The sequence below is a fragment of the Orbicella faveolata genome, unplaced genomic scaffold (assembly GCF_042242905.1).
Source record: "Orbicella faveolata isolate gen_17 unplaced genomic scaffold, um_ofav_v1 contig_24, whole genome shotgun sequence".
Taxonomy (NCBI): Eukaryota; Metazoa; Cnidaria; class Anthozoa; order Scleractinia; family Merulinidae; genus Orbicella; species Orbicella faveolata.
Window position 1 is genome coordinate 18,288,087 of NW_028301552.1, and position 24,630 is coordinate 18,312,716.

The 24,630-nt window shown below is 39.3% G+C and overlaps 1 protein-coding gene and 1 long non-coding RNA gene across 2 annotated transcripts; both read right to left on the minus strand.

Moving 5' to 3' along the window:
• Positions 1–6,812: 6,812 nt before the first annotated feature.
• On the minus strand, positions 6,813–18,413 carry LOC110057466 (uncharacterized). The gene is made up of 2 exons (XM_089291258.1): positions 17,466–18,413; positions 6,813–10,768 (listed from the first exon to the last, which is right to left on the minus strand). Exons 1-2 carry the CDS (start codon positions 17,872–17,874, stop codon positions 10,653–10,655), a joined length of 525 nt encoding a protein of 174 aa, XP_089147384.1. The 5' UTR covers positions 17,875–18,413; the 3' UTR covers positions 6,813–10,652.
• Positions 18,414–23,098: 4,685 nt separating this feature from the next.
• LOC149110722 (uncharacterized) lies at positions 23,099–24,279 on the minus strand. Its single transcript, XR_016207783.1, has 2 exons — positions 23,911–24,279; positions 23,099–23,285 (listed from the first exon to the last, which is right to left on the minus strand). It is a non-coding gene; the product is annotated as an uncharacterized LOC149110722 (long non-coding RNA).
• Positions 24,280–24,630: the final 351 nt, after the last annotated feature.

Genomic DNA, 24,630 nt, shown 5'->3' on the forward strand with positions numbered 1-24,630 from the left:
GCCTGTCTGTTCATAAAGCTTGTAAAATCCCATTCATTTGTCATGCTGAATAGACATCCAAACATCTTGAAGGCCTTGAACACGAACAGTTCGACTAACGTGCATGTGGTCCGATCTGTAAACACTGTTTAAAAGCCAGTTAGGAATTGCACAAATCTTGAAAGACACCAAGGATTTAAAGTTGGGTTAGACTACGAGTAGTCCCTCTTTCGTTTAGTCAGTCGTGCGTGACGCCAAAAAAAAAAAAAAAAAAAAAAAAAAATGGCCGCGAAAAGTCCTGACTTCTCGTTGTTTAAATTTGGGTCATTTCTCATCCAGAGAAAATATAAAGTCGACATGAATTTATCAAATACATTCTTTTCGTAACAAGTAATCCACTAAAATATCGCTGACGAGTTCCATGAACTTTGCCCACGCCCTCAGGGAATGTAATCTTAATTGCTATTTTGACAAAGTGCAATTAAATAGCAATTAATTAGCTGAATGTCGGCCAAGTGCGAAGGGTAAACAAAATCTTGTCATTTTGCTTGCTTCGTACAGTCAAGAAATTTAAGTGAAACAGCCTTATACGATTTTTTTAAGGCTGCCCGAAAACGGTATATTTATCAAAACTGATAAGTGCATTGTAGATAAAGGAGATCAAAATTAGTCTAATGTATGAAGTTTCCCGTTTCCATTATCGCCGAGCAATGTTTACCTAAACTATTCTGGCATTTGTCCGAGTTTCTGAACCATTCCAAAAAAAAAAAAAAAAAATTCTCGCAGCACAATGGGAGCCAGACAAAAACATTCCTTCTCTTAAAGGTAACGAAAGAAATTAAGCTACGCCTTCACCACGCAAATAAAGCTTTCAGCGTAAGCCGAAACTAAATACGCAATCATTTTCGACTCAGTTATCGGAAGGCGCAGATAATGCCTCGTTTCCTCTCAGTAAAATACAGTCACGTCACTTTTATCTTTGTTTAAAAATTGTAGAACAATTTTGTGGACAGAGCAAAGCTGTGACTAACGTTATTACATTGCGGTAGCCCGCGAACTACGGTAAGAGCAGCGCAACGTACTTAAATGCCGTTAGTAACTCTTTGGTTTAGCCGCACTTTGAAATATTTTGCTTGCAGTTTAATTTAAGATTGACTTTATTGAGATACATTAATTAAAGCTTATGTTTAGGGATCAGTTAAACGCTGGTGACAAATGACTGTAAATATTTGTTTTTGAACGTCCTTGTCTCTTTATTAAATTGTCTTTTTGAACGTGTTCGCAGATTCATTCTCAATAAATTAAGAATCTCACTGTCATATGAATGGTTTATAAATTAAACCTTACGTAAAATCTTTACCGTAAGTCAGACCAAAACTGATATATAACCTTATCAGTTCAGATTAAACAGCAACTTTGACACAGCCGCACAATGATCTGTGGTCCGAAAGTTGCCTCAGTATGCAATTGTCAATATTGATCCTCTTAGTCTACAGCACGAAATACTACTGAGCTAAAATCATCTGATGTGTTAAAATGATTGTCATACCTCACTCGAATGCTTGAATAAGAGAAATTAGTACTGCGTACAGCAAGACATCATGAGCCTGGTTTGTTTTACCTATTGTAGCTACCTATTCGAACCGTTTGATATCACTTATTTTTGCATTAAGATCTTAATTAATGGTTGAATTGAATTAAGTAAGAGTCATAAAATGGCCACTCGTTTCATGAAGGAGGCAAGGGAGATTTGGCTGGCATAATCTGTGTTGGTTGCAGTGGTAATGTGTGGTCAAAGCTGTCACTGTAGTGCCTAGTATCGTCACAGAAGTCTGTATAATTTGTTCTTTCGTGCATCAAGACATCACCCCTGGCTTATTATGTTTAACCTGGTTACCTTAGTGACATTGTAATAATATTATAACGAACTATGCATGTGGATTACTCCGTCGTAAAAAGAGGATTGAAACTGCTAAGTTCAAATTAATGCCTGTAAGGTTTATGCCGACTAGACTGAAGCAAAGGTGAATCTAGATTAATCTTATATGATTAGTCTTTTCTTCAAGAGGCTTTTAATATACTGTAAATGCGAGTAAGAATATTCTGTATGAATAAATTATTCTGTATGAGGCCTTTATGCTAACTGTGAGGGCAATATCTTGTGAAAAGTTATCACTTCAAGCAGTACCATTTATAAAGTTTGTATACCCTGCATGATTTGAACTGGTTGTTACATGCAGTACAACAGCATGAATGGTTCCACTGGCCTTCCGCTCTGTTGCTTTCTTATATAAGCGGCAAAGTTCGCTTACATCACTCTAAAGGTCCGGCAAAAACGATCAATTAAAAAAGAGTTGTGGCCAAGTTTCAAGGTTTAAAGTAAATTAAGCAAGTATTAATAAATAATAGAAATTGGGATTGAAGGTATATGTATAATGCATATGTTGTATCAGAAAAGAAGGTCTAAGATCTGATATTTCAAGGCCAAATAAAGCATCAGTAAGTGTTAAATAGAAACATAAAGGGCTAATGATGTAAAGCAATGTACTTCTCGGAAGAAGAAAGGTATAAATCAGAAGTAAGTCGATATATCAATGGCCACTCGTGAACGTAAAAAGTTTCGTCATGACAGGGTTCGAATTATTGACGTCCCCGTGCTTTGCGAAAATGCACATCTTAAGGTGGCTCCCTATAGGTTACGATCGCACGCGCGCTGAGGACAAAAGTTCAAGTAATCTGCGCGCGCTCGAAGGAAAACGTTAGTGTTTTTCGATATATTATGACGTCAACATGAGCACAAAAAGCAAAACTGACAGTGAATTTTCTCGCGTTTCCTTCTGTGAAATTTCGTAAAATTTGGCAGACTGGTAGTACATTTCTTACTTTAGTCGGAGCTCATTTTTGAGGGAAATCTATAAGACCAGTTTTCTGGCAGGGGTAAAAGACACAAATTTGCAAAAATCGAAAAAACCTGCCTTAACAAACCCTACTTTTTTCGTGTTTAAAATTCGTATCCCGCAGGATGCGATGTGCTGTTAAAATTTTGGAAGATTTCAGCGAAGAAATTTCAAGAAAATCACAAATAAAGCCATAAAAAAGCAAAAAAAAAAAAAAAAAAAAAAAAAAACACATTTGTTTGGGCATTTCTAATTCAAGACCAAGACCCACAATTTTAACAGAGATGATAGTAAAATACTATTTAATCATTACTTATTACATGTAATAAGTTTGAAAGGACTGGGTGTAAAAACGAATGGAAAAACGGCATTCAAAACATAACACGCGCTCGTGCAATGCCATAAATGATTACCCTATGGAGCCACCTTAAGCATTTTGTTTTTGGCGACACGACGGGACCCGCGAAAGTTTCCCGCGTCCACTGCCGTTGCGGTCCTGGCCTTCCCGTCCTCGTGTCTTAAGGTCTCTAATAACGTGAAAATAACGATGCACAAAGAAAATAATGATATATTCCACTTACTTCGCGACAAGTCGACAACTGGGTGTCCCACGATACCTCATATTATATTATCAGTAGGTTTCAGCCGCATTTTCAATGATTAGTGTACGAAATCACTCTGAGACATCGCAACGGTAAAGCAGATTTCAACTCTCCGAAGCCCGCGTCAAAACATCTATCAACATTATTTGTCTTTTGTCTTATAAGCCGCCGTTTACAAGAAGTTTAACTATTTGCTGAGATCCTAACTGACCCAAAAGTCTGTTGGCAGCCTTTAAAATCTTCCTTTTAGTCGAGGATTCTCATCAAGAACTCGTTTAAGCTCAGTTCTGTTTCAATCTGTTGTGCACTCGCCATTATTCCACAGATTGCGTTACACATAACAATTGCACGTTCCAATGGGTAGGGATAGGGTGGGTAGGAAGTGAAAATGTAATAATCGGCTTCAAACCTATTTTACGCATTTCAGTGGCTAAACAAGTAACTTGCTTTCCCGGAATGATTTGAATATGAACTTATGCTTGGAAATCTGAGTCACTTTGTAGGTTATGTTTTGCAGGGTGAGGGGGGATATGGGGGGAGGGGAGGGGGTGGCGTGTATTGTATTGAAAAGAGAGAGAGAGAGAGGAAAAAAAAAAACCATATACAGTATCAGGCTCTTGATCAGGTGTACCAGTTTATCAATGCGGCCTTATTACGGGTTTTCAGGATACTGGATATTTGGGTAAAAAATTGACAGGAAACACGAAATTTAGGGGAAACATTAATGGGGGAGAGCATGTTCAGATCAGATAAAAGGGGACATTAATTGAGTAGGAAATCGTTAAGCTGCATTTAACAGGATACGGGATATTTAGGCCAAAACTTAATAGGGCAACAAATAAAATGGGGATAGAATTCCAATAAAAAGCCTCTTACTTGTTTTGTTGTTCAGCATTATACTTGTGTCTTTCGCTGTTGCGAAAGGCAACAGACTGACAAGCAGTCGGCAAGAAGTAATGGTAAGCGGCGTTTTATTGAAACTCCTATATTTCTTAACCCTTTCCACTTTTGCATCAGACAAAGAAATGTTAAGATAATTACTGAAGAACCATTTACAGAACGGTTCATGTTGACTTGTTCCTGAAAGAGAAAACGTATTTGACAAGGCCAAAACATGATATAGCGACAATCTTGGTATTCACCCGGTCCTAGCAACTTCTGCACTTCCAGTCCCTGCTAAAGAAATTAAACCGTAAGACTAAACCCTGAAGGTGACAAAAAAGGCCACTCGTTTCAATGAAAAACAAAAAAACTACTTTGAAGAAAAGTTTTCTTAGGTCAGGAGACGGCCATAAAGTCGAAGCAGTTAGTCTATCACAAAAGATGAGGACAGAATTAGGCGGTTCACCTTAGATGATTTCCTGACTTCTCGCCACGTTCAATCCTTCTTCACCAGAATGGTCGCGAAGCTCAGAAACAGACAGGAGGAGGTCCTCGAAGAAGACACAACAGCCCGCTGAGAATCAAGCTGCAGATATTCTTTACAAGTGTCAGTTAACTCATCCAATTGCTTATGACTCATTCACATGACGGGACGCACGGGGCTTCTACTGTAACTCTGTACCGTAGACAAATGGTAGGAAATTTTTCTAGCATTCCTTACATACGCGCACTAGGGTTCTTCGTCTTGCGGCCAGGGAAGGCGTCATAATCTGTTTCAGTGACATGCCGATGATATTAAATAGAAAATAAACTAGAAAGGGCCGATTGAATATGAGAAAAGCTTTAAAATGAAATTACGATATTAATGGTGCTTGAAAAGTAAATAGTGCGTTCGAGTCATTCCCGATGCTTTCAAATGATGGCGGACTCCACCGACGCCAATAATCTGGAACAAAACAAGGTCATTATATATCGGATCACGTCTAAACACACGTGAAGAAAGACTTGGGCAGGAAAAAAAAAAAACGTGAGCGGACAAAACCGGGGAATGCCGATAAATCAAGCAATCCCGCAATAATAAACATATTACACAACATGAACCTTCCTCTGCTTCTCCCCCTGAACCAAGTTCAGATCTACGAACTGAACTTAAGTATACCAAAGTGCCTACGAATGGATTTTGAAAGCGGCGAGCAGACGTAAATGCATTGTTTACCCAATAAAAGTCATCACAATAAACTCTGAGCCTGCATCGAGATGCTGGTCTGGGCGTAAAGGAGCGTTTGATTAATCAATCTAAAACAGATCTTAAGGAATAAACACCCAGATGATCTGGAATACTTGTCTGCGTATGTCGTTGGCAGTGGGAGCCACGTGCAGTATTATCGGCAATTTAAGTTATTGTGTAGAAAATATCGCACAATTACACAGCCCAAGGCAAAAAAAAAAAAAAAAAAAAAAAAAAGACCGAGGAGAAACTTAGTACATAGAGCTAAGATAGATTGCCAGTGCTTTAGCTGACCATGCACGGCTGCCAATGGCTTGGCCAATCGCTTGGCCAATTGCTCGTACACGCAACGAATCGTAAAAGTCCGTAAGTAACGACCTCCGAAAAAAGTGAGTCCACCCCCAGTCCGCCGAAAATAGAGGAACTAGGGTTCAAAAGTATAAATATTTTTCCAATCAATAACCTGAAGAACGTACGATAAACTGTTGACGATTCAACTAGGGTAGGTATAGCTTATTCCAGGAGGCGTCATGAAGCGAACTGGTAAAACAAACCCCGCAAAATTTTCATCAAGTAGCAAGAAGGTACTAACAGGACCTTTTCTTCAAATTGAAATTGCTAAAATTGACAACTTTGCATCATTTTTAACAGGAACGCATAAAAAGAACGTTTAATTATATTGAAATTAAAAACTCGACCAAACAAGTTAAGTATTTATGAAGCAGACTAACGTAGCAGTGCATCACGAACAGTAAGTATAGTTTAAGGTATCTTACATCACGGTATACATATAAAGTGCCCACCCATGTTCCACCAACATAGGTTTGAACTGGAACGAAGAATTTCTAAACGATTTATAAGAACTCAAAGTTTTTACGAATTACACCCACAGCCTTAGAGGAATACAGCCTTGTTCTCATACAATATATATAAAAAACCGGGAAGAGATACTTACAGTAGAAGTCATTTGCTCCCCTCATGGGGTAAGAGATTCTCGCCCAGATCAACTTTCTTTTCTCTAGTAAGTTCTCGCTCGTTTAGAGATAAGCCGCACTCGCGGTTTTGGAATCGGGATCTCAAACTAGGCTTACTAAAATTTTGAAAGATGCTAGATTTGGCCCTTTCTCAAATCTGCACACGTGTATTTCGCTTCTAAAAGTCTGTCGATTTGGACAGTTTTTGGGTTGGAGATTCTCGCCCATTTATATTTTCTTCTCTCGCGTGTTTTCGCGCGTTTAGAGATGCGCCACACTCGCGATTTCGGTGTCGGCATCTCAAACTATGCTCTCTGGACTTTTTGAAGATGCTAGATTTGGCTCTTTCTCAAATCTACACTCGTGTATTTCACTTGTGGAGGTGTATCGACTTGGACGGTGTTTAGAATGGAGATTCTTGCTCATATTAACTTCCTTTTTTCTGGTAAGTTCTCAAGCGTTTAGAGATGCGCCACACTCGCGTTTTAGGTGCGGGGATCCCAACCAATGTTTATCTAACTTTTCAAAGATGCTAGTTTTTTGGCCTCCCTTAAACCTACACACATTTGTTGTACTTCTGGAAGTTTAACAGTTTGAACAGTGTTTGGATTGGAGATTCTCTCCCATAACAACTTTCTTTTCTGTCGCATGTTCTCGCGCGTTTTAATATGCGCCACACTCGCGTTTTAGGTGCGGAACTGTTAACTAATGCTTATGTTACCTAACTTTTTTAAGAGGCTACTTTTAGCCCTCCCTTAAATCTATACACGTGTATTTCACTTATGGAAGTCTATTGATTTGGACAGTGTTTGGATATGATATTCTTGGCCACATCAACTTTCTTTTCTCTAGCAAGTTCTCGCGCGTTTAGACATGCGCCACACTCACGGTTTTGGTGTCGCAATCTCAAACTATGCTTACAAAACGTTTTTTAAGATGCTAGATTTGGCCCTTTCTCAAATCTACACACGTGTATTTCACTTGTGGAAGTCTATTGATTTGGACAGTGTTTCGGTCGAATATTCTCCCCCATATCAACTTTCTTTTCTCTCGTAGGTTGTCGCGGGTTAAGAGATTCGCCACTCTCGCGTTTTAGGTGCGGGATTCTTGACCAATGGTTACCTAACTTTTTAAAGATGCCTCATTTACCCTTCCCCCAAATCTACACACACATTTTTTACTTCCGGAAGTCTATCGATTTGGACAGTGTTTGAAGATTCTCGCATATATCAACTTTCTTTTCTCCTGCAAGTTGTCGCGCGTTTAGAGATGCGCCACAATCGCGTTTTAGGTGCGGGAATCCCAACCAATGCTTACCTAACTTTATAAAGATGCTACTTTTAGCCCTCCCTCAAAACTACACACGTGTATTGCACTTGTAAAAGTCTATCGATTTGGACAGTGCTTGCGTGAGGGATTCTCGGGCATATCAACTTTGTTTCCTCTAGTAAGTTCTCGCGCGTTTAGAAATGCGCCACACTTTTGCAATTTCTATGTGGGGATCCCAAAGTATGGTCACTGGACTTTTTAAAGATGCTAGATTTGGCTCTTTCTCAAATCTAAACACGTGTATTTCACTTGTGGAGGTCTATCGATTTGTTTAAGTTGGAGATTTTCGCCCATATCAACTTTCTTTTCTCTTGTAAGTTCTCTCGCGTTTAGAGATGCGCCACACTCGCCTTTTAGGTGCGGGGTTCCGAGCCAATGCTTACCTAACTTTATAAAGATGCTACTCTTAACCCTCCCTTAAATCTACACACATGTAATTTACTCGTGGAGGACTATCGATTTGGACAGTGCTTGGGTAAGAGATTTTCGCCCATATCAACTTTCGCTTCTCTAGTACGTTTTCGCCCGTTTAGAGATGTGCCACACTCGCTATTTCAGTGTCGGGATCTCAAACTATGCCTACTGGACTTTTTGCAGATGCTAGATTTGGCGCTTTCTCAAATCTACACAGGTGTATTTCACTTGTGGAAGTCTATCGATTTGGACAGTTTTTGGGTTGGAGATTCTCGCCCATGTCAACTTTCTTTTCTCTCGTAAGTTGTCGCGCGTTTAGAGATGCACCACACTAGCGTTTTAGGTGCGGGAATCCCAACCAATGCTTAGCTAACTTTTTAAAGATGCTACTTTTATCCCTTCCCCAAATCTACACAGGTTTAATTTATTCGTGGAAGTCTATCGATTTGGACTGTGCTTGGGTAAGAGATTCTCGCCCATATCAACTTTGTTTTCTCTAGTGAGTTGTCGCGCGTTAAGAAATGCGCCACACTCGCGATTTCGGTGTCGGCATCTCAAACTATGCTTCCTGGACTTATTAAGGATGCTAGATTTGGCCCTTTTTAAAATCTACACACATGTATTTCACTTGTGGTAGTCTCTCGCTTTCGATAATGCCTGGGTTGAAGATTCCCCCTGATTTTTTTCTTTTCTTTTCTTTTTTTTTTTTTTTCTGGCGTGTTTTTGCGCGTTTAGAGATGTACAACACTCGCGATTTCGGTGTCTGTATCTCAAACTATGCTTACTGGACTTTTTGAAGATGCTAGGTTTGCCCTTTTTCAAGTCTACACACGTGTTTTTCGCTTGTGGAAGTGTACATGTGTCGATTTGGACAGTGTTTAGGTTAGAGATTCTTGCCCGTATTAACTTTCTTTTTTCTGGTAAGTTCTCAAGCGTGTAGAGATGCGCCACAGTCGCGTTGTAGGTGCGAGGAACCCAACAAATGCTTACCTAACTTTTTAAAGATGCTATTTTTTGCCCTCTTCCAAATCTCGACAAATGTATTGTACCTCTGGAAGTCTATCAGTTTGGACAGTGTTTGGATTGGAGATTCTCGCCCATATCAACTTTCTTTTTTCTCGTATGTTCTGGCGCGTTTGATATGCGCCACACTCACGGTTTTTGTCTCGCGATTTCAAACTATGCTTACTAAACTTTTTTAAGATGCTAAATTTGGCCTTTTCTAAAATCTACGCACGTGTATTTCACTCATGGAAGTCTATTGATTTGGACAGTGTTTGGGTTAGAGATTCTAGCCGATATCAACTTTCTTTTCTCTCGTAACTTCTCGCGCGTTTAGAGATGCGCCACAATCGCGTTTTAGGTGCGGGGATCCCAATCAATGCTTACCTAACTTTATAAAGATGCCACTTTCAGCCCTCACCCAAATCTACACACGTGTATATTTTACTTCTGGAAGTTTATCGATTTCAACAGTGCTTTGGTAAGAGATTCTTGCCCCCATCCACTTTCTCTTCTCTCGTAAGTTCTCGTGCGTCCAGAGATGCGCCACACTTAAGTTTTAGGTGCGGGGATCCCAACCAATGCTTACCTTATTTTTTAAAGATGCTACTTTTGGTCCTCCCTCAAAACTACACACGCGTATTTCACTTCTGGAAGTCTATCGATTTGGACAGTGTTTCAATGAGTTGTTTCATCCTTTCGAAAACTTTGTCGGTTGCCCGTTACATTTTTTTTCCTGTTACCTCCCTAGGAAATCTCTCGCACTTGTCACCATTATTTCCTGCACACTCTTTGTCAGTCTGTTGCCGTTTTTCGCAAAATTTGATGGCATTTTAGGCAGCAAGGTACACAAGTGTCCCGTTTTATCTGATCTAAACATGCACTCCCCCATTAATTTTTCCCCTAAATTTTACGTTTCCTGTCAGTTTTTTACCCAAATATCCAGTATCCTGAAAACCCCCAAGGAGGGCCTCAGTGATGAACTGGTACACCGATCATGAGCCTGATACTGTCTTTCGTTTTCTTTTCTCTTTTTAATACAATGTACGCCTCCCCTCTTCCCCCTCTACCCACAAAACATAACGTACAAAATGACTCAAATTTCCAAGCATAAGTTCATTTTGAAATCATTCCGGGAAAGCCAGTTACTTGTTTGCCCACCGAAATGCGTAAATCGTAGTAACAAGAATTTAGCAATTTGCAATTTTGAATTGTTTATGGATTAGATAAGCTTTGTCTGGCAATCCCTGAAACTTTTTTTCTTTGGCAATGATAATGATAGACAAGTTTTGTACATTGCTTTTACCGTGTGGGAAGTTGTATTATGATAAAGATTAATCGACTTTTATAACTTATTCGTTAATCTGCTAGCTTCATTGGAAAGCAAGTTATGCAATTGCTTTGCACGCCCATGTAACTCTTCCGGACATCCGTCTGTAGCTGTCTGCCTGCTTTCAATGTCTGCGAGATAAATAAATAAAGCCGCTCTTTTTACTTTTTCTCGCTATATTAAACATTGTCAACTTTAATTTTTTTTTTGTTTGGCTTTATTCACTGTTTTGTAGCATGTGCGTAGTTGTTTAAGGTAATGACGAATTCATTACCTCGCCCTGTCTCTATCTCTCTATCTCTCTATCTCTCTGCATGTGGTCCCTATGTCCACTTTTAACACTCTCACTCGCAACGTTAGCGACAACTGTGAACAAAAGGATAGCTTGGTTAAATTGTTTTGTTTTCGAACACCTTCCACATAATTTGATTGCTTCGTACATGAAAGTTGCGCAGCGACGGAGCTCCCGGTGGCTGATTAGCACCTGTCAATCACGATAGTAAGCGGACCGTCCAGCTTCAGACGTTAAAGGTCACAATCGCACCGGTGAAACTTGGGTGAAGCACGCCATGTTTTACTTTCTCCCTTAAGTCGTCGATAAAATTAAACAAGAGAGGTAAACGGAGCATAAAAGAGAAGTCATGGACTTCAGAAGGTTACTATTTGTACGTGGTTTGACCTGGGATTCAATACCAACTGTTGATAGCCTGAATGAACGCTTCACGTGTAAGTACATGTACTCCATTTATTTCTGTGTATCAATGCTTAGGCTTGCACGGGGAAGGGGCTGGAGGCCGGGCATAGCTGTAGATTTGGCCTCGATATATTTGACCATTATAGTGGTCGTATAAGACACCAGTAAAAAAGTAAGACTATGTTTAGTAAAAAAAAAAAAAATCAGTCACCTTGCAAGTATCTCGACTTAAAGTGTACTTAGTTGATCGCTACTGAGATATTCTGACTGATTAGAGAGCAATGTTCCAATCAATTTCAAAACACCCCTCACAGTCAGGGGAGGGGCGAGGGGGGGGGGGAGGAACCCCAGAAAAATTGGGTGGGGGTGTGCGGCGCGCTTCCCCAAATCCTTGCCCTATTCATGACCAAAATCTGCGATTTTCAGTATCGACTATTCATGACCTGACCAAAAATTGCATACCTATTTATGACCTGATCATTCAATCAACACCTTGTTTCAGACTCGCCTTACAATTAGTCAACCAGTTCAGACCGATGTTAAGGCATTGTGATGGGCTTTGGCTCATGTTCTTATCGATAATGACGAAAAAGTAGATTCTTATAAAAAGCAACACCAGAAATAATTAGAATCATTATTTGAAGGAAATTTCAGTGAGAATTCTACTAAAACAATTAGATTATTCGCTCTCTAATTCTATGAGGCCATAGTTGATTCGGCCTTCGGCCTCATCAACTATCACCTCATAGAAATCTCGAACTTATAATCTAATTGTTAAATAGTATACAAATATCGAAAGGGAATAAAAATGTCCTCATAGGAGATCTACTAATTATTATGATGACAAAAATATCGTAAATAAGAAGTTGAATTTTGTTTAATTTAAAGTTATAATTTTCCAGGTCCCCAAGATCCTGGAAACTAAGGGTAGCATGCAAAACCTACAAGTTAATAGTGAGCGAACCTTTACCCTAAATTTAATTTTGGGACTTTGCAAACCCTCTTGTTTACATCTATTTCTCGTTTTCGAAAGGTGTGACGCGTTACAGATTCAAAGGTCAGACGACTGGACTTTGAAATGTCGATCTTACTTAAAGGCTTCTCCTTGTTTTTGAAAACATTAACTGTTCTTTCGGATCAGAAAAATCGCTTGGCAAGACGTCAGAGGTGGTGTCTATTTGGCGCAGCCAAATGTAAACAACGAGGAAATACAGGTTACGACAAAACTTCGCTGCTATCCGGCCTACGAATGATCATAAAGGACAGACGTCTGGAATAAACATCTCAATACGTGTTATCGTTGCTCGGCCAGGATTCCCAGCGGAAATCATTGTTGTCGTTTGTATTGTCCCATCTTTAAAACGAGGAACGGGGAACGGGGAATCGGAGAACGGGGAATCGGGGAATCGGAGAATCGGAGAATGGGAGAATGGGAACGGGGAACGGGGAACGGGGAATCTTTAAAATGGGGAATCTTTAAAAGCGGGACTCTTTAAAATGGGGAATCTTTTTTAAGCGGGAATCTTTAAAAGCGAGTGATTTCTTGTCAACCACTGTTTCGACTTTCCGACCTTGTTCCTGTTTTTTGTGATAAAAACGGCTCCAAACGACCCTTCCCCTATCACATCTTGTTCGCCGAGATCATTCCACTTAAACTGTGGAAGATCTTCAAAGCGACCGATTCTTTCTTCTTTAAAGTGAATGCAATGAGCACTTTGAAATTGTCTTCGCATGACTGCATGGCGTAGAAAGAGGTATCATTAAGCACGCAATGACGGATTATACGCGAAATTCGCCGTCACATCGTTCGGGCATCGATCATCGAATTACTTTATTGGTGGTTTTCAGTGTCACGCCATTCAAAATAAATCAAAATAAAAATCAAAACAGTGCAAATGATAAAGTCCAGAATCTTGAAGAGAAAGAAGGTAAATATGCAAAGACTTTCGCCAAGATTCAGGTCACAGCAATGTTTCTTACGCAAGATATGCGGAGAATTTTTTTACCCAAATTTATAGAGATTTTGATGGAGACGCCATGCTGGCGCCCATCCGGATGGCGGCCGGAAACCAACAGAAACATCTGTCACTGAGTTTTGCTACAAACGCGTGAATTTATGTCTTCAGGAACTCAAAAACATTTTAAATTAATACTTTTTCTAATACATGAACTGTTCAGATAGCCAAATTCCCCGAAATAAGTCACTCTTTTAACCAACATGACAGCTTTCTTGCCCGTCATGTAAATGCCGCGTCACGCAAAAGCTTAGAAATTCAAGCGTAGTCTATTACAAAAACAAGAACCCACTTGGACCAAAAATTTGTATGACTATTAGTTTTTAGCTGCTCTTACACATCATGAAAGTAAAATCTCAGGATGATTAATAGTTTTGTAGTGTGAATTTTAGCGACGTCATGTGAAAACCAGATTTAGGGGTCTCTTGATTTATCGATTAAACAACCAAAAACGTGTTTTCCCTGCTATATATTTGTCGTTAAGTCGTAAGTCCTGCCATTAGCACATGATAAGGCTACGACAAATATCCATCGCTGCAAAACTAAACGTCAAAGTCCGGAGTTAGGATAAATCCAGGCGGTTCGATTCTTTGGTCGGTCTAGTGGATCTCAAAGAGTGAGAATCGAGATTTGAACCGCTCCACTATCCCGCTAAACTGATGTGCTTTAATAGCGTGCAATAAAATTACAATGAATAAATTCCACAACTGTCTCTGTACCTGTTGAGTTGATACATGTGACAGAATGAATAGCTTCCGGTGGGAAACTGAGAGATTCTCGTTCACTTTTCAGTAAAGATTAACGCTATTAAATATTCCCCGCTTTAAAGATTCCCCCTTTTTAAGATTCCCGCTTTTAAAGATTGCCCATTTTAAAGATTCCCGCTTTTAAAGATTTCCCCATTTTAAAGATTCCCGCTTTTAAAGATTCCCCGTTTTAAAGATTCCCGCTTTTAAAGATTCCCCATTTTAAAGATTCCCGCTTTTAAAGATTCCCCATTTTAAAGATTCCCGCTTTTAAAGATTCCCCGTTTTAAAGATTCCCGCTTTTAAAGATTCCACAGTTTAAAGATTCCCCGTTCCCCGTTCCGCGTTCCCCATTCCCATTCTCCGATTCTCCGATTCACCGATTCCCCGTTCCCCTTTTAAAGATAGCCGTCGCAGGTTTGTACGCCGTCTTGTTTTCCGCCTCATTTCCTTCCTCTATTACCTCGTGCACGCAATTGGCGCCGCAGGTTACTAGTACACCGTGTTGGTTTCCGCTCTGAAACGTTTACTTTCAACAAAAGTAATTTAATGTCGCTCTTGTCAATATCACCACGAAACCTCCTCAATGCAACGAAATTACATCCAAATTAGTATTGATAATTTCTTGTTAATTTTGCTGCTGTTAAAGATAACCAGGAGACAGCTATTTATAGTTCGTAGAGAACGAGATTGCATGTTTGTGATCCATGAACGTAAATTGAATTACATTTTGTACGCAACTGAGTTGCTCTGAAGATTAATTGAGATAGTTTTGAGGCGGTTTATAAAAAAAAAAATATTGCGGAGGCAAATTAATTTTCATTAACCCGGCCAAAACCGTCAAATTAAAGCGAAAGACCTCAAATATATCTCAGTCGACTAATAAAGGGACAAATATTATCACACGAAATTAAAAGTTTCTGGAATTTGTACGAAGTATCTTTTAGGCTTACCTAAAGTTGCCCGAAATTTCGGTCATTTTCGACCGCTTGAGAACCCAAAATCATGATGTGGTGATATCTCGAAGAAAAACGAACGCCTACCTCGGCAAATGTCATGGTTATTAATCCTTTCGGGTAGCTTTTGTACAGTGAAAAGATGAAGGTGAACGGCCGACCTCGATCTTTTGGTACTGCCCGGTTTTCTCTGACAATGACAATTAAGAGTATAATTTTGTGGTTCGGCTTGTTCTCTTTATATTTTAATGTTTTCTTGTTATTATTATTTTTTTTTTTTTTGGTAATGCGTATGTCATACCTTTGTTTGGCCGATGTTCAAGATTTTTTGGATCCCACTTTGGATACTAGTCCATTAAAGATATCATCTCATTTGCAGTGAATTTTCACTATCATGATCACTGCCTGTCTTGAATTGTTCTCTCTAACAGAAATTTGCTACTCTTGGATCGGATGTTATTGTTCAGTCATCTATGGCTGATTATTTTGATCTCCCACTTCTTTATTCTTGTTTTCCTTTGAATGTTGGTAGTAGTGGGAGACTATACATAAGCTTAAATCAATAAATAATAAGTGTTTCATGTGTAATTTCGCATAATTTTCAACCCACCTGGAGCAGAATGAGCCAATGTGTTTGAAGCAAATGCGGAATTACCAACTGGGCTTGGAATTAACTTTGCTATCATGATTTCCCAAAGAACTAAATTTATCCAGTTACACTGTAGTGATCAAACAGGAAAAGCTACAGCATCTTGCTGTTTAGGATATCAAATTTAGAATGGGATAGACTAAAACAGAATACATAATGACATAATGCAAGTGACTACTTAGAAAGTTGCATGGAGCTACTGAAAGTGTTCAATATAGTGCATCTGCTTTTATTTTAAAATGTTGTTACAATTTAGTTATCTCAGTCAAAACATCTAAGTATAGATGATCTAAGATACAGCTACATGCTACATTATTCTGAATTCAGTTGGTCACAGTAATTACGAGTCGACACGAGGAAGTGCTATGGAGACTGTTTTTGGCAAAATATTTAACAGCCAATGTAGGAAATGTTAATATCAGTACATGATCACTGTGTTGTTGACCACAGGACTTGCAGTAAATGATAAATTTTAAACTGACAGATATTTCAAATGACCTACATAGCACTGTTCTGGGTAAAGAGATCCGTTTAGTTTACACAAGTTACATTGAACCTTAAACTCCAGCAGAGGTGTGATATGAGGACATGTAATGAAGGCATGTCAGGACCATGAGCTATTCATTCATTGCTAATTCACCGTGCCTATCATTCACAATCTTCCAGTTTTATTTGATAATTTATAAGTGAACTTAGTGTTGGCCGCTGTTTCCAGAATATGGTTTTTGTGCTATTTTGCTGCTTTTTTGTTGTGCTTGTCAGTACTTTGCTAATATTCAGTTTAAAAGCATACTTTGGAATTGAATTATTATTTGCAAGTAAATGTAAGTCATTTTTTTTTTCACGTCTCCCATCTGCAATTTTAGTTACAACCACTTAAAATAGCATGAGGTATATTATTTGTCCAAAGCATTCATTTCATGTAACTCAACCAAGCTAAGCCTTCTTTCCATTGAGCCCGATTTTCCTTTTACATAGCCTCACAGGTATACTGAGAACCAAGGAATGGACACTTGGAGCAAATACATGTTACATCCAACACCTAAGCACTAGGTGAAGAGAAATCTCAAACTCTCACCAGTGAACATTGATATTGCCAGTGGCAATGTCTGAGGCAAAGTCATTTGTAGACCTTTTACTTTAAACACATTCAGAGAAGTTAAGCAAGACCAGGGCACTGTCCCGAATGATCCCACAATATCACTACTGAAGATTTTCAGGTAGTTTTAGTCAGGGAATAAGTATCTTGGGCCGAGCTTGCTCAGGACCGTACTCAGAGAATATCGACCCCTAGTCTTTTTTTTTTTTTATCTTCGGGGCGATATTCTCTCAGTACAACCCTGGCGCTTGGCCAATAAGATATATTTATTACATGTATATGGCTAGCTCCGTGAGCAGGCAAGATGAAGCAAATCCTGTGTTGTGATCGGCTACTCGAGCGGGCAAGATGGTGGTATCTTACCCGCTGTGTCCCGCTGTGTTCTTTTTCCGTCTAATAAATCCTTTATTGACCAACCTCGTTCGGTCGAGATGGCTGAGCTCCGTAACGGTCCATAACTTGAACACGCAAAAAAAACAAAAAACAACAACAACAACAACAACAACAACAACAAAAACAAGAAAAAGAACTTGGCCAATATCCAGCTTTCCTGACTGAAGGAGGTTGGCCAATAACCCATATATACTCACGCCATTAGGGGATCATTTCTTGTGCATACTCTAACTGATAGAACTTGTCTACTTCGTAAATACGCATAATAATGCTTACCCTTCATCGCTGATATAGCTACAAACAAAGCAGCAGCTGCAGTCAGAAGAGCGACAACAACAACTGCGGACAGACAGAACAGCATTCGCCGCAAAACGACCATATCACGTTGATACGCGTTCTCAAGATCTGCTGATGCTTGTCTTTTCTTCACACCTTCTCGGCTGCACGTCTCATAGCTCGTTTGTTCCCCTGCAGGAGTTGAGCTCTCAGCGACGACGTCATCATAGATTGTTGGCTCAATTTCTGTTTTAACTGAGTCCAGCTCCATGAACTGGTTTTCGCGTGCCTCATTCATCGCTTGGAGATCGAGCACTGTGACTTCCGCTTGCGAAAAGGAATCAAAGCTATATCGAAAGCAAATGTATCCCCAAGACTGTCGCGTGACTTTATGCTGGTTTATTTTCATGTCGAGGCGTGTTTCACAAACACACAAATATCTGTCATCCGTGACGTGGCAAATGTTTTCAACCAGATGAACTGTTCTTTCTTTTTCAGTGTGACCTGCAATCAGCTAATGATGCATCTTGAGGAGACTTGTGTGACAGATTCCTTCCTTCTCGGCGAGGACGACGTCTTCAAACAGACCTGACCTTCAGAAACCGTGTGAATTTCCTGTATTGTGGTTGATTATTTAAATTGAACTCAAAAGTGCAATTCACAAATACATGTGGCTATACAATAACAGACTGAAACAAGCTTCTAAGAATATCGAATTCAAAAGGAAAAAAGGATTCTTTTACTCAGATTTTATTTCTTTAATTTAGGGATTACTGCATGGTGTAGTATTTCAGTTAAAACTGGAAAGCTAGTAGCGATTAATCCATGTATAGTACAATACTAAACGTAAAATTTATTGAATGTCGCAATTTAGCAGTGTATCCCCTTTTCTTAGTTGTTTTGGTTCGCATTTCATCGTTCTAAATATTAAACGTTGCAACACTACGTTATTATCAAAATACAACTATACACTTAGGTATATAGAACCAGGGGAGGCAAAGGTGCATCAAAAACCATCATGGGTCTCGCAAAATTTTCGCCGAATCTAACGGGTCTCGCAGTCTCTTTTTTTTTTTTTTAAACTGTAATGTGCATCTTGCAGTCTCGATTTTTTTCACAAAGCTGGCTCACAGTTTTTTAAAAACGTTTTGAAGTCTCGGTCTCGCATTTGAAGAAGTCAAAATGTCTCGGCCTCGCAAAGAAAAACGCATGTCTTCCCTTCGCAGTTCTTTCCCGGCGAACAGCGGCGAAGTTCTAGTTTCCTGGATACAGGCCGAATCTCCCTGATAATCGAGCCTATCGAACACACAGCCGGTGATATAGTAAATGTAAACACAGAGGGATGCCTATTCCGTTTCAAACGAAATTCCAGTTCATTTCCGACCTGTACACATTTGGACAAACAAGCATCCTTGGGGACCGCCGTAGTCACAATATGCAGAAATTTCCCCTCCAGCGACATAAAATCCTCCTGGCACGAAGGACGTCTAAATCAACTCAACAATTAAACACGTTTTTTCGTGTTTCTATCGAGTTTTGATATTGTAAAACGAGCGGAAGTTTGGGAGAACAAGAAATGCTATACGCGAAATTCACCTGTTTCACGGCCTTTACGAGTTCTCCCAAGCTTTCACGAATGCTTGTATAACTTGATAGAGCACACGGATAAATATGTTGTGAGGAGGAAATGTTTCGTAATTTAGATTTCTTACAGATATACAATTTTAGTTGAAACTGAAGAGGCTATGGCTATCATATGGTAGGTGAGGTAAAGTCTGGAGTCGAGCCAAGTAGGCCATGACGTCGGAGCTTATCCCGGTTTCAGTAGCATAAAGCGACTAGGAGTTTCTCTACTCCCCCTGGATGGGATGCTAGTCCATCGCAGGGTTACACCCAGCATTAAGCTATACACATGGGTGGAGAGAGGCACTGTGAAAGTAACATGTCTCGCCAAAGAACACAACGCAATGTCCCTGGCCAGATCCGGAGTCGAGCCCACTATAACCATGAGGCCAGCGCTCCTCCCACACATATTTATGGTGCTGTTTACCTATCTTAACTTAAGATACTTAAGTATATAGCCTGAATAGGTTTTGTTTATTTTCGCGGCATTTCTCTGCGGACTTAGAGAACTTATGAGAAACGTGCACAGTCGTGGAAAAAGGGGGAATAGGTACCAGTCTTCAAACGTGGTGAACCCCTACTAAAAGAGGATTATAAACCTACTAATGTCCTCCCGGCAGTAGATATGGTCTTTGAGCAGATTTTAGCTAAGCAACTTGTGGGGATGTTCGATCACAGTTTAGGACAAGCCCTGTCGGCCTATCGACTCACACCTGCGAGACTAGCCTTATTGATCTAATTGAGCGCTGGAGATTTGCTAGGGACAATAAACAGCTGGTAGGAATATACTCAACGAATACGTCAAAGGCCTTCGACTCCATGCATCCAGCTCTGTTGCTGAGTAAACTAAGAGCATATCGTTTTGAAGAGAATTTCATCAACTTGTTGCGCTCCTATTTATGTGATCGCTCCAACAGAGTGAAGTTGGCATTTCAAATAAGCTCTTGGAAACGAGTTAACCGAGATTGCCCCCAGGGATCAGCGTTGGGACCGTTATTGTGGAATATTTTACAAAATGACTTAGTCTGTGAAATTGAACAGAGTCTAAGCATGTACGCTGATGACCATCAGCTTTTCGAAATTAGCGATAACTTTAGGACGATTTATGACAACCTTACATGTGCGAGCGCAACAAAAGCCTCTTTATGGTACGAGTCGAATTAACTTAAGGGGAAGCTCTCCAAATACCATACCATGTTAATCAACAATATGCAGAGGGACAGGAGAGAGGTGATTAACGTAAATGTACAAGGAACTGACATTGAATCTCTGAACAGTATTAAAGTAAGTTATTAGGTGTCACTATTGACAACAAGCTTAATTTCAATGAGCACATAAATATCACGTGCAAGAAAGGGAACCCGAGGATAGGTGTATTAATGAGACTCAAGAACTTAGTGCCCACCGTTGCGAAACTACACCTTTTTAAGGCTGCATTTCTTCCGTACCTCACCTATTGCCATCTTACCTGGCATTTCTGCCGAGCAAGTGATAAGAGAAAACTCGAACGCACCTAGGACAGGGGTTTGCGTGCATTCTTCAGACATAGTAAATCTACATATGAGCAACTACTGAAGAAGGCTAATTTAAAAACTCTTTCTGAAAGAAGGCTACAGGATACAGCTTGTATGATGTTCAAAGTGAGGCATGATCTGTGCCCCCCACCCCCCTCCTCCCTAGCGTCAAAAATTTGTTCTCATTGAAAAGTCCTACTTACAACCTTAGAGGCGCAGATTTCCACATTCCCAGATTTAACACTGTCACCTATGGGAAACACTCCCTAAGATATATCGGACCTATGCTGTGGAATCGACTCTCAACTAACTTAAAAAACCTACCTTCTCTGCAATCTTTCAACAGACAGATCTGTTTCACTAAATTTTCGTCCAAGAGAGAATACGAATGCGAGAACTGTGTCTTATGTAGTACATGACCACCAAGCTTGTTTCGTGAACGTTACTTGCGAATAACTTATTTATTTATTTTATTTTTATTTTATTTTGGAATTATTGTAAATGAGGTAGTTAAGTTTTAGCTTTTGTAAATAGTCAAATTTTAGATGTTTAAATTTTAATAACTTAAATTATTTTATTTATTTTAAGTGTCCCCTATTAGTAGAGGTTTTTCTTTTTTACCCTCGGCTAGTTTTCCTTGACACGTAAATAAAGTTTTTCATTCTTTCATTCATTTCTTTCGTTCACACTGAAGCAGTACAGGAAATTGAAGAATATCAACCCCACGAGGAACTATGCTGTCTTCAAGAGCGAGGCGAAGCAACGGGCATTCATGGGAGATAAGATATTATTAAAAACTAGATCATTGGAGAGTTTTCATTGCCTTAGCCATCATGCAAATATGGTAAGCGCACGCGTAATGTTGTTGTTGTTTTTTTTCTTTTTTCACTTTATTTCAGTTTTCTATATTTCGGAGGCGTTTTCAATGAAACAATTATTCCACTCGCGCTTGTTGGATACGAGACGATTATCGCCAACTCGGCGCTACGCGCACGCGCCTTCTTGGCTATCTATTTAGTAAATAAACCCCTTCAGGCGGCTGGTATGTCGGCTGATAATACCCGCGGCTGAGAGATTGTCCGAAAAATGAACATTTGGCCGAGAAGCGAAGCTTGGAGGGCAAATGTGAAATTTTGAGGACAATGTCTCAGGCAAGGGCATTATCAGCCGAAATACCAGCTAGCCAGAAAGGGGTTTATTTGTTTTATAACCCTCCCATTAATTTTTAAATCGCGCGTAAACTGGTCGTAAAAGCCACTGTTGATGTGATGGTGAATGCGTACGATTGACCAGTCCGCAATATCCCGATAAATTAGGACGGTCATGACGTCATGAAGCTATTGTTAGCAGGGAAAGTGGCGGACCTTTTACGCGGACAAAGAAAATATGTTGTTTCCAGTCTCGCATAGAGTCTGGCCAGCATTATCCAGGACTTTTTGCGACCAAACGTTGAGAAGGAGAATAAGCGGTCATTTTTAGTAGTGGGAGAACGTTGACTGTCTTCTAATCATTGAGTTTTTTTGGTATCAAGCGACGATGTTGACGCGATTTTGTGGCCAAATATTAAGGTTAGTAAAGAGTAAGCGTTATTTTCTAGTATTCACGCATTTTTCATTGAGCTGTGTATATTTTTTACTGGTTCTAGTGTTGTTAAAGTTTCATCATGCCAAATTACAGGGTTGTAAACAACGCCGATATTTTGTAAACTCTCTTTGAATTTGAGGCGTTAGAAGTGTACCTGAACTGCTGTTGTTGTAAGGCTTGAGTAATGCATCGTTCCTTCATTTTTATGACAGTTGTTTTCAATTTTTCTCTCTTAAGTAAATGGAAGGGCATATTCGACTGCTCGAGGCACTTTGCCGAATTTTTTGGGAAAAAACAAAGGGAAAAGAGAGGAAAGAAGACGTTGCTAAGTATGCGGACGAAATTAAACAAATTTGGGAGGTATCTGTTTTGGTGGTGATTCACCGAATGTGCACCCCAGTTTTATCATTGGACAGCCAGCAGCCTGTTGAAAACCACCTACAGCACAGAAGTGGCAGCGAAACAGACAGGCCAGGGGTAGTGCAGTCCCTGTAAATGGACGCTATCAGTATCCCAAGGAATGGCCCAAAGGGTAGAGAGATTGTTTGTGCTCATTTACCAGACGTTGAGGGCCATGTAAACATGTAAGTTAAGGTTTGTAGGGGGCATTGCGTTCTTTTTTTTTTTTTGGCATTTTTTAAAAACTATACACACCGCAACTGTGCCTAGTAGATGATGATTCTTTTCACCTCCCCATGAAGCTTGAATGTACCAGAAAGTAATGCTTTTGCAAAATAATTTTTATGAACGCAAAGACTGAAAAGGTACAAGAGTTTGGAATGTAGTGTCAAGTGTTGAACATTACTAATTGTGAAACTGATGCAAAACATTAATTGGTTGTGAACAGGAAACATATCAGTTTGGTTAGGAATATGTAATAAAAAATAGAAAACATAAGAGTTATCAGACCACTTGAGGGCAATCTCTTATTTAGTGAGGCTAATGTGGTAACTACATCCAAAATAAATTGATATGTTAAATCGAAAAAACCATTTCTAATAATACTGACATCTATAAGCAATGTAATAATCTTCTAAGTGCTTGTGATTTGTTTCAGGTCCTGCATTCTGCAAAGAGGCAAATTCAAGGTTGAGAGTACCTAAAGAGTGAATAAAATAAAATTGATTTCACTTTCAAGACTGAACTTGCTTTGTATACTTTAAATAAATATATAATAAAACCTTGGGACATTTGGATGGTTGTGAAAGCTCCCTTGTCAACCTGTCCAGGGATTATATTTTGATATTTTTGGGTAAATAACTTGTGAAAGTCAGCAATTATATGTAAGTTTTCATAATTTAAATGTGGAAATCAGACATGATATCTTCTAGCACAGCAACAAGTATATACAAGAAATATTTAAAATAAATACCAAAATGGAGAAATTTCAGATTTACAAAGTAAAAGTATTTTTGACTATCCATGCATCTGACAACACTAAAATTCTGGATACATTTTTGTAGTTTAGTTTATTTTGTATAACAGAACAAGAATTTCTCACTCGTATGCGTTATTGAAAATTCTGTTTTAATAATGATTTCATTTCCTCGATTTAGCGAAAAAAACGTATAACATTTTGGACATTTTACAATTTATCTTTGCTGGCATATAAGAACACGCGCGTGCTGTCAATTTCGGCCCGATAATTCCTAGATAAGAGGAAAGCCTCAATTCTCATATCGATCATTTCTGTGATTAGAAAAATGTAGAATAAAGATGCTTACCGATTGTACGGTCTCTTTCCAAAGAATGATAACTGCAGCTCGTAAAACATAGCCCGCATTGCGTTCCGAAGCGCTTTTTTCAGTCCGAGGATAATCATTATCTGGGCAGAATTGTCTGTGACATGGAAGGCGAACACAAACTTTCCTTTTATTTTATTATTTGGACAGTATTAACTCAATTCGAGATAAATATATATTTCCTGAAGGCCCGCATTCATGGCATTGGAAAGTATTCGCGACTCTCTTTGTCCGCCATTTTGAATCTTTTGGTTTGTTGTGAAACACAACACTCCAACCAAAACAAGCATTCTCATTGGTTGAAACGTGAGTTTCGTGACATCACAGATGTCCTAATATATCGGGATATTCCAGACTGTTGACGATAGCAAGTATATTTAATTGGTTTCATTCACATTATTTCTCTTGTGATTGGACCAAAACCTTAATAAACTATCATGTGAATAAACCCTCGCAACGCCCCTTAGATCAAACCTCGAAAACTCAACGCCTTTTAGCTTATACTCGTTCGTTCGTATTTTAATGCACTTTCCGGAAGAGCATTTGCGACCAACTTTTTAATGTCAATATCACCAGACTTTACGAGACGAGTTGTTTTTTCCCTGTACGTAAAATAATAAAGATTAAAAGTCGAAACTTCTTTCACGCTGGCTTTGTTTCTTTTCGACGGAAGTGATAGCTAGTAATCGGAGGACAAATATC

What these genes read in the sequence shown, in the direction of transcription:
- LOC110057466 (XM_089291258.1), bottom strand. Translation starts at nt 17,874, where the DNA reads ATGAAAATAAACCAGCATAAAGTCACGCGACAGTCTTGGGGATACATT. An exon ending in AGCTATATCAGCGATGAAGG is followed by an intron (nt 10,769 to 17,465) that starts GTAAGCATTATT and finishes TTTATCTCGCAG; the next exon opens with ACATTGAAAGCAGGCAGACA.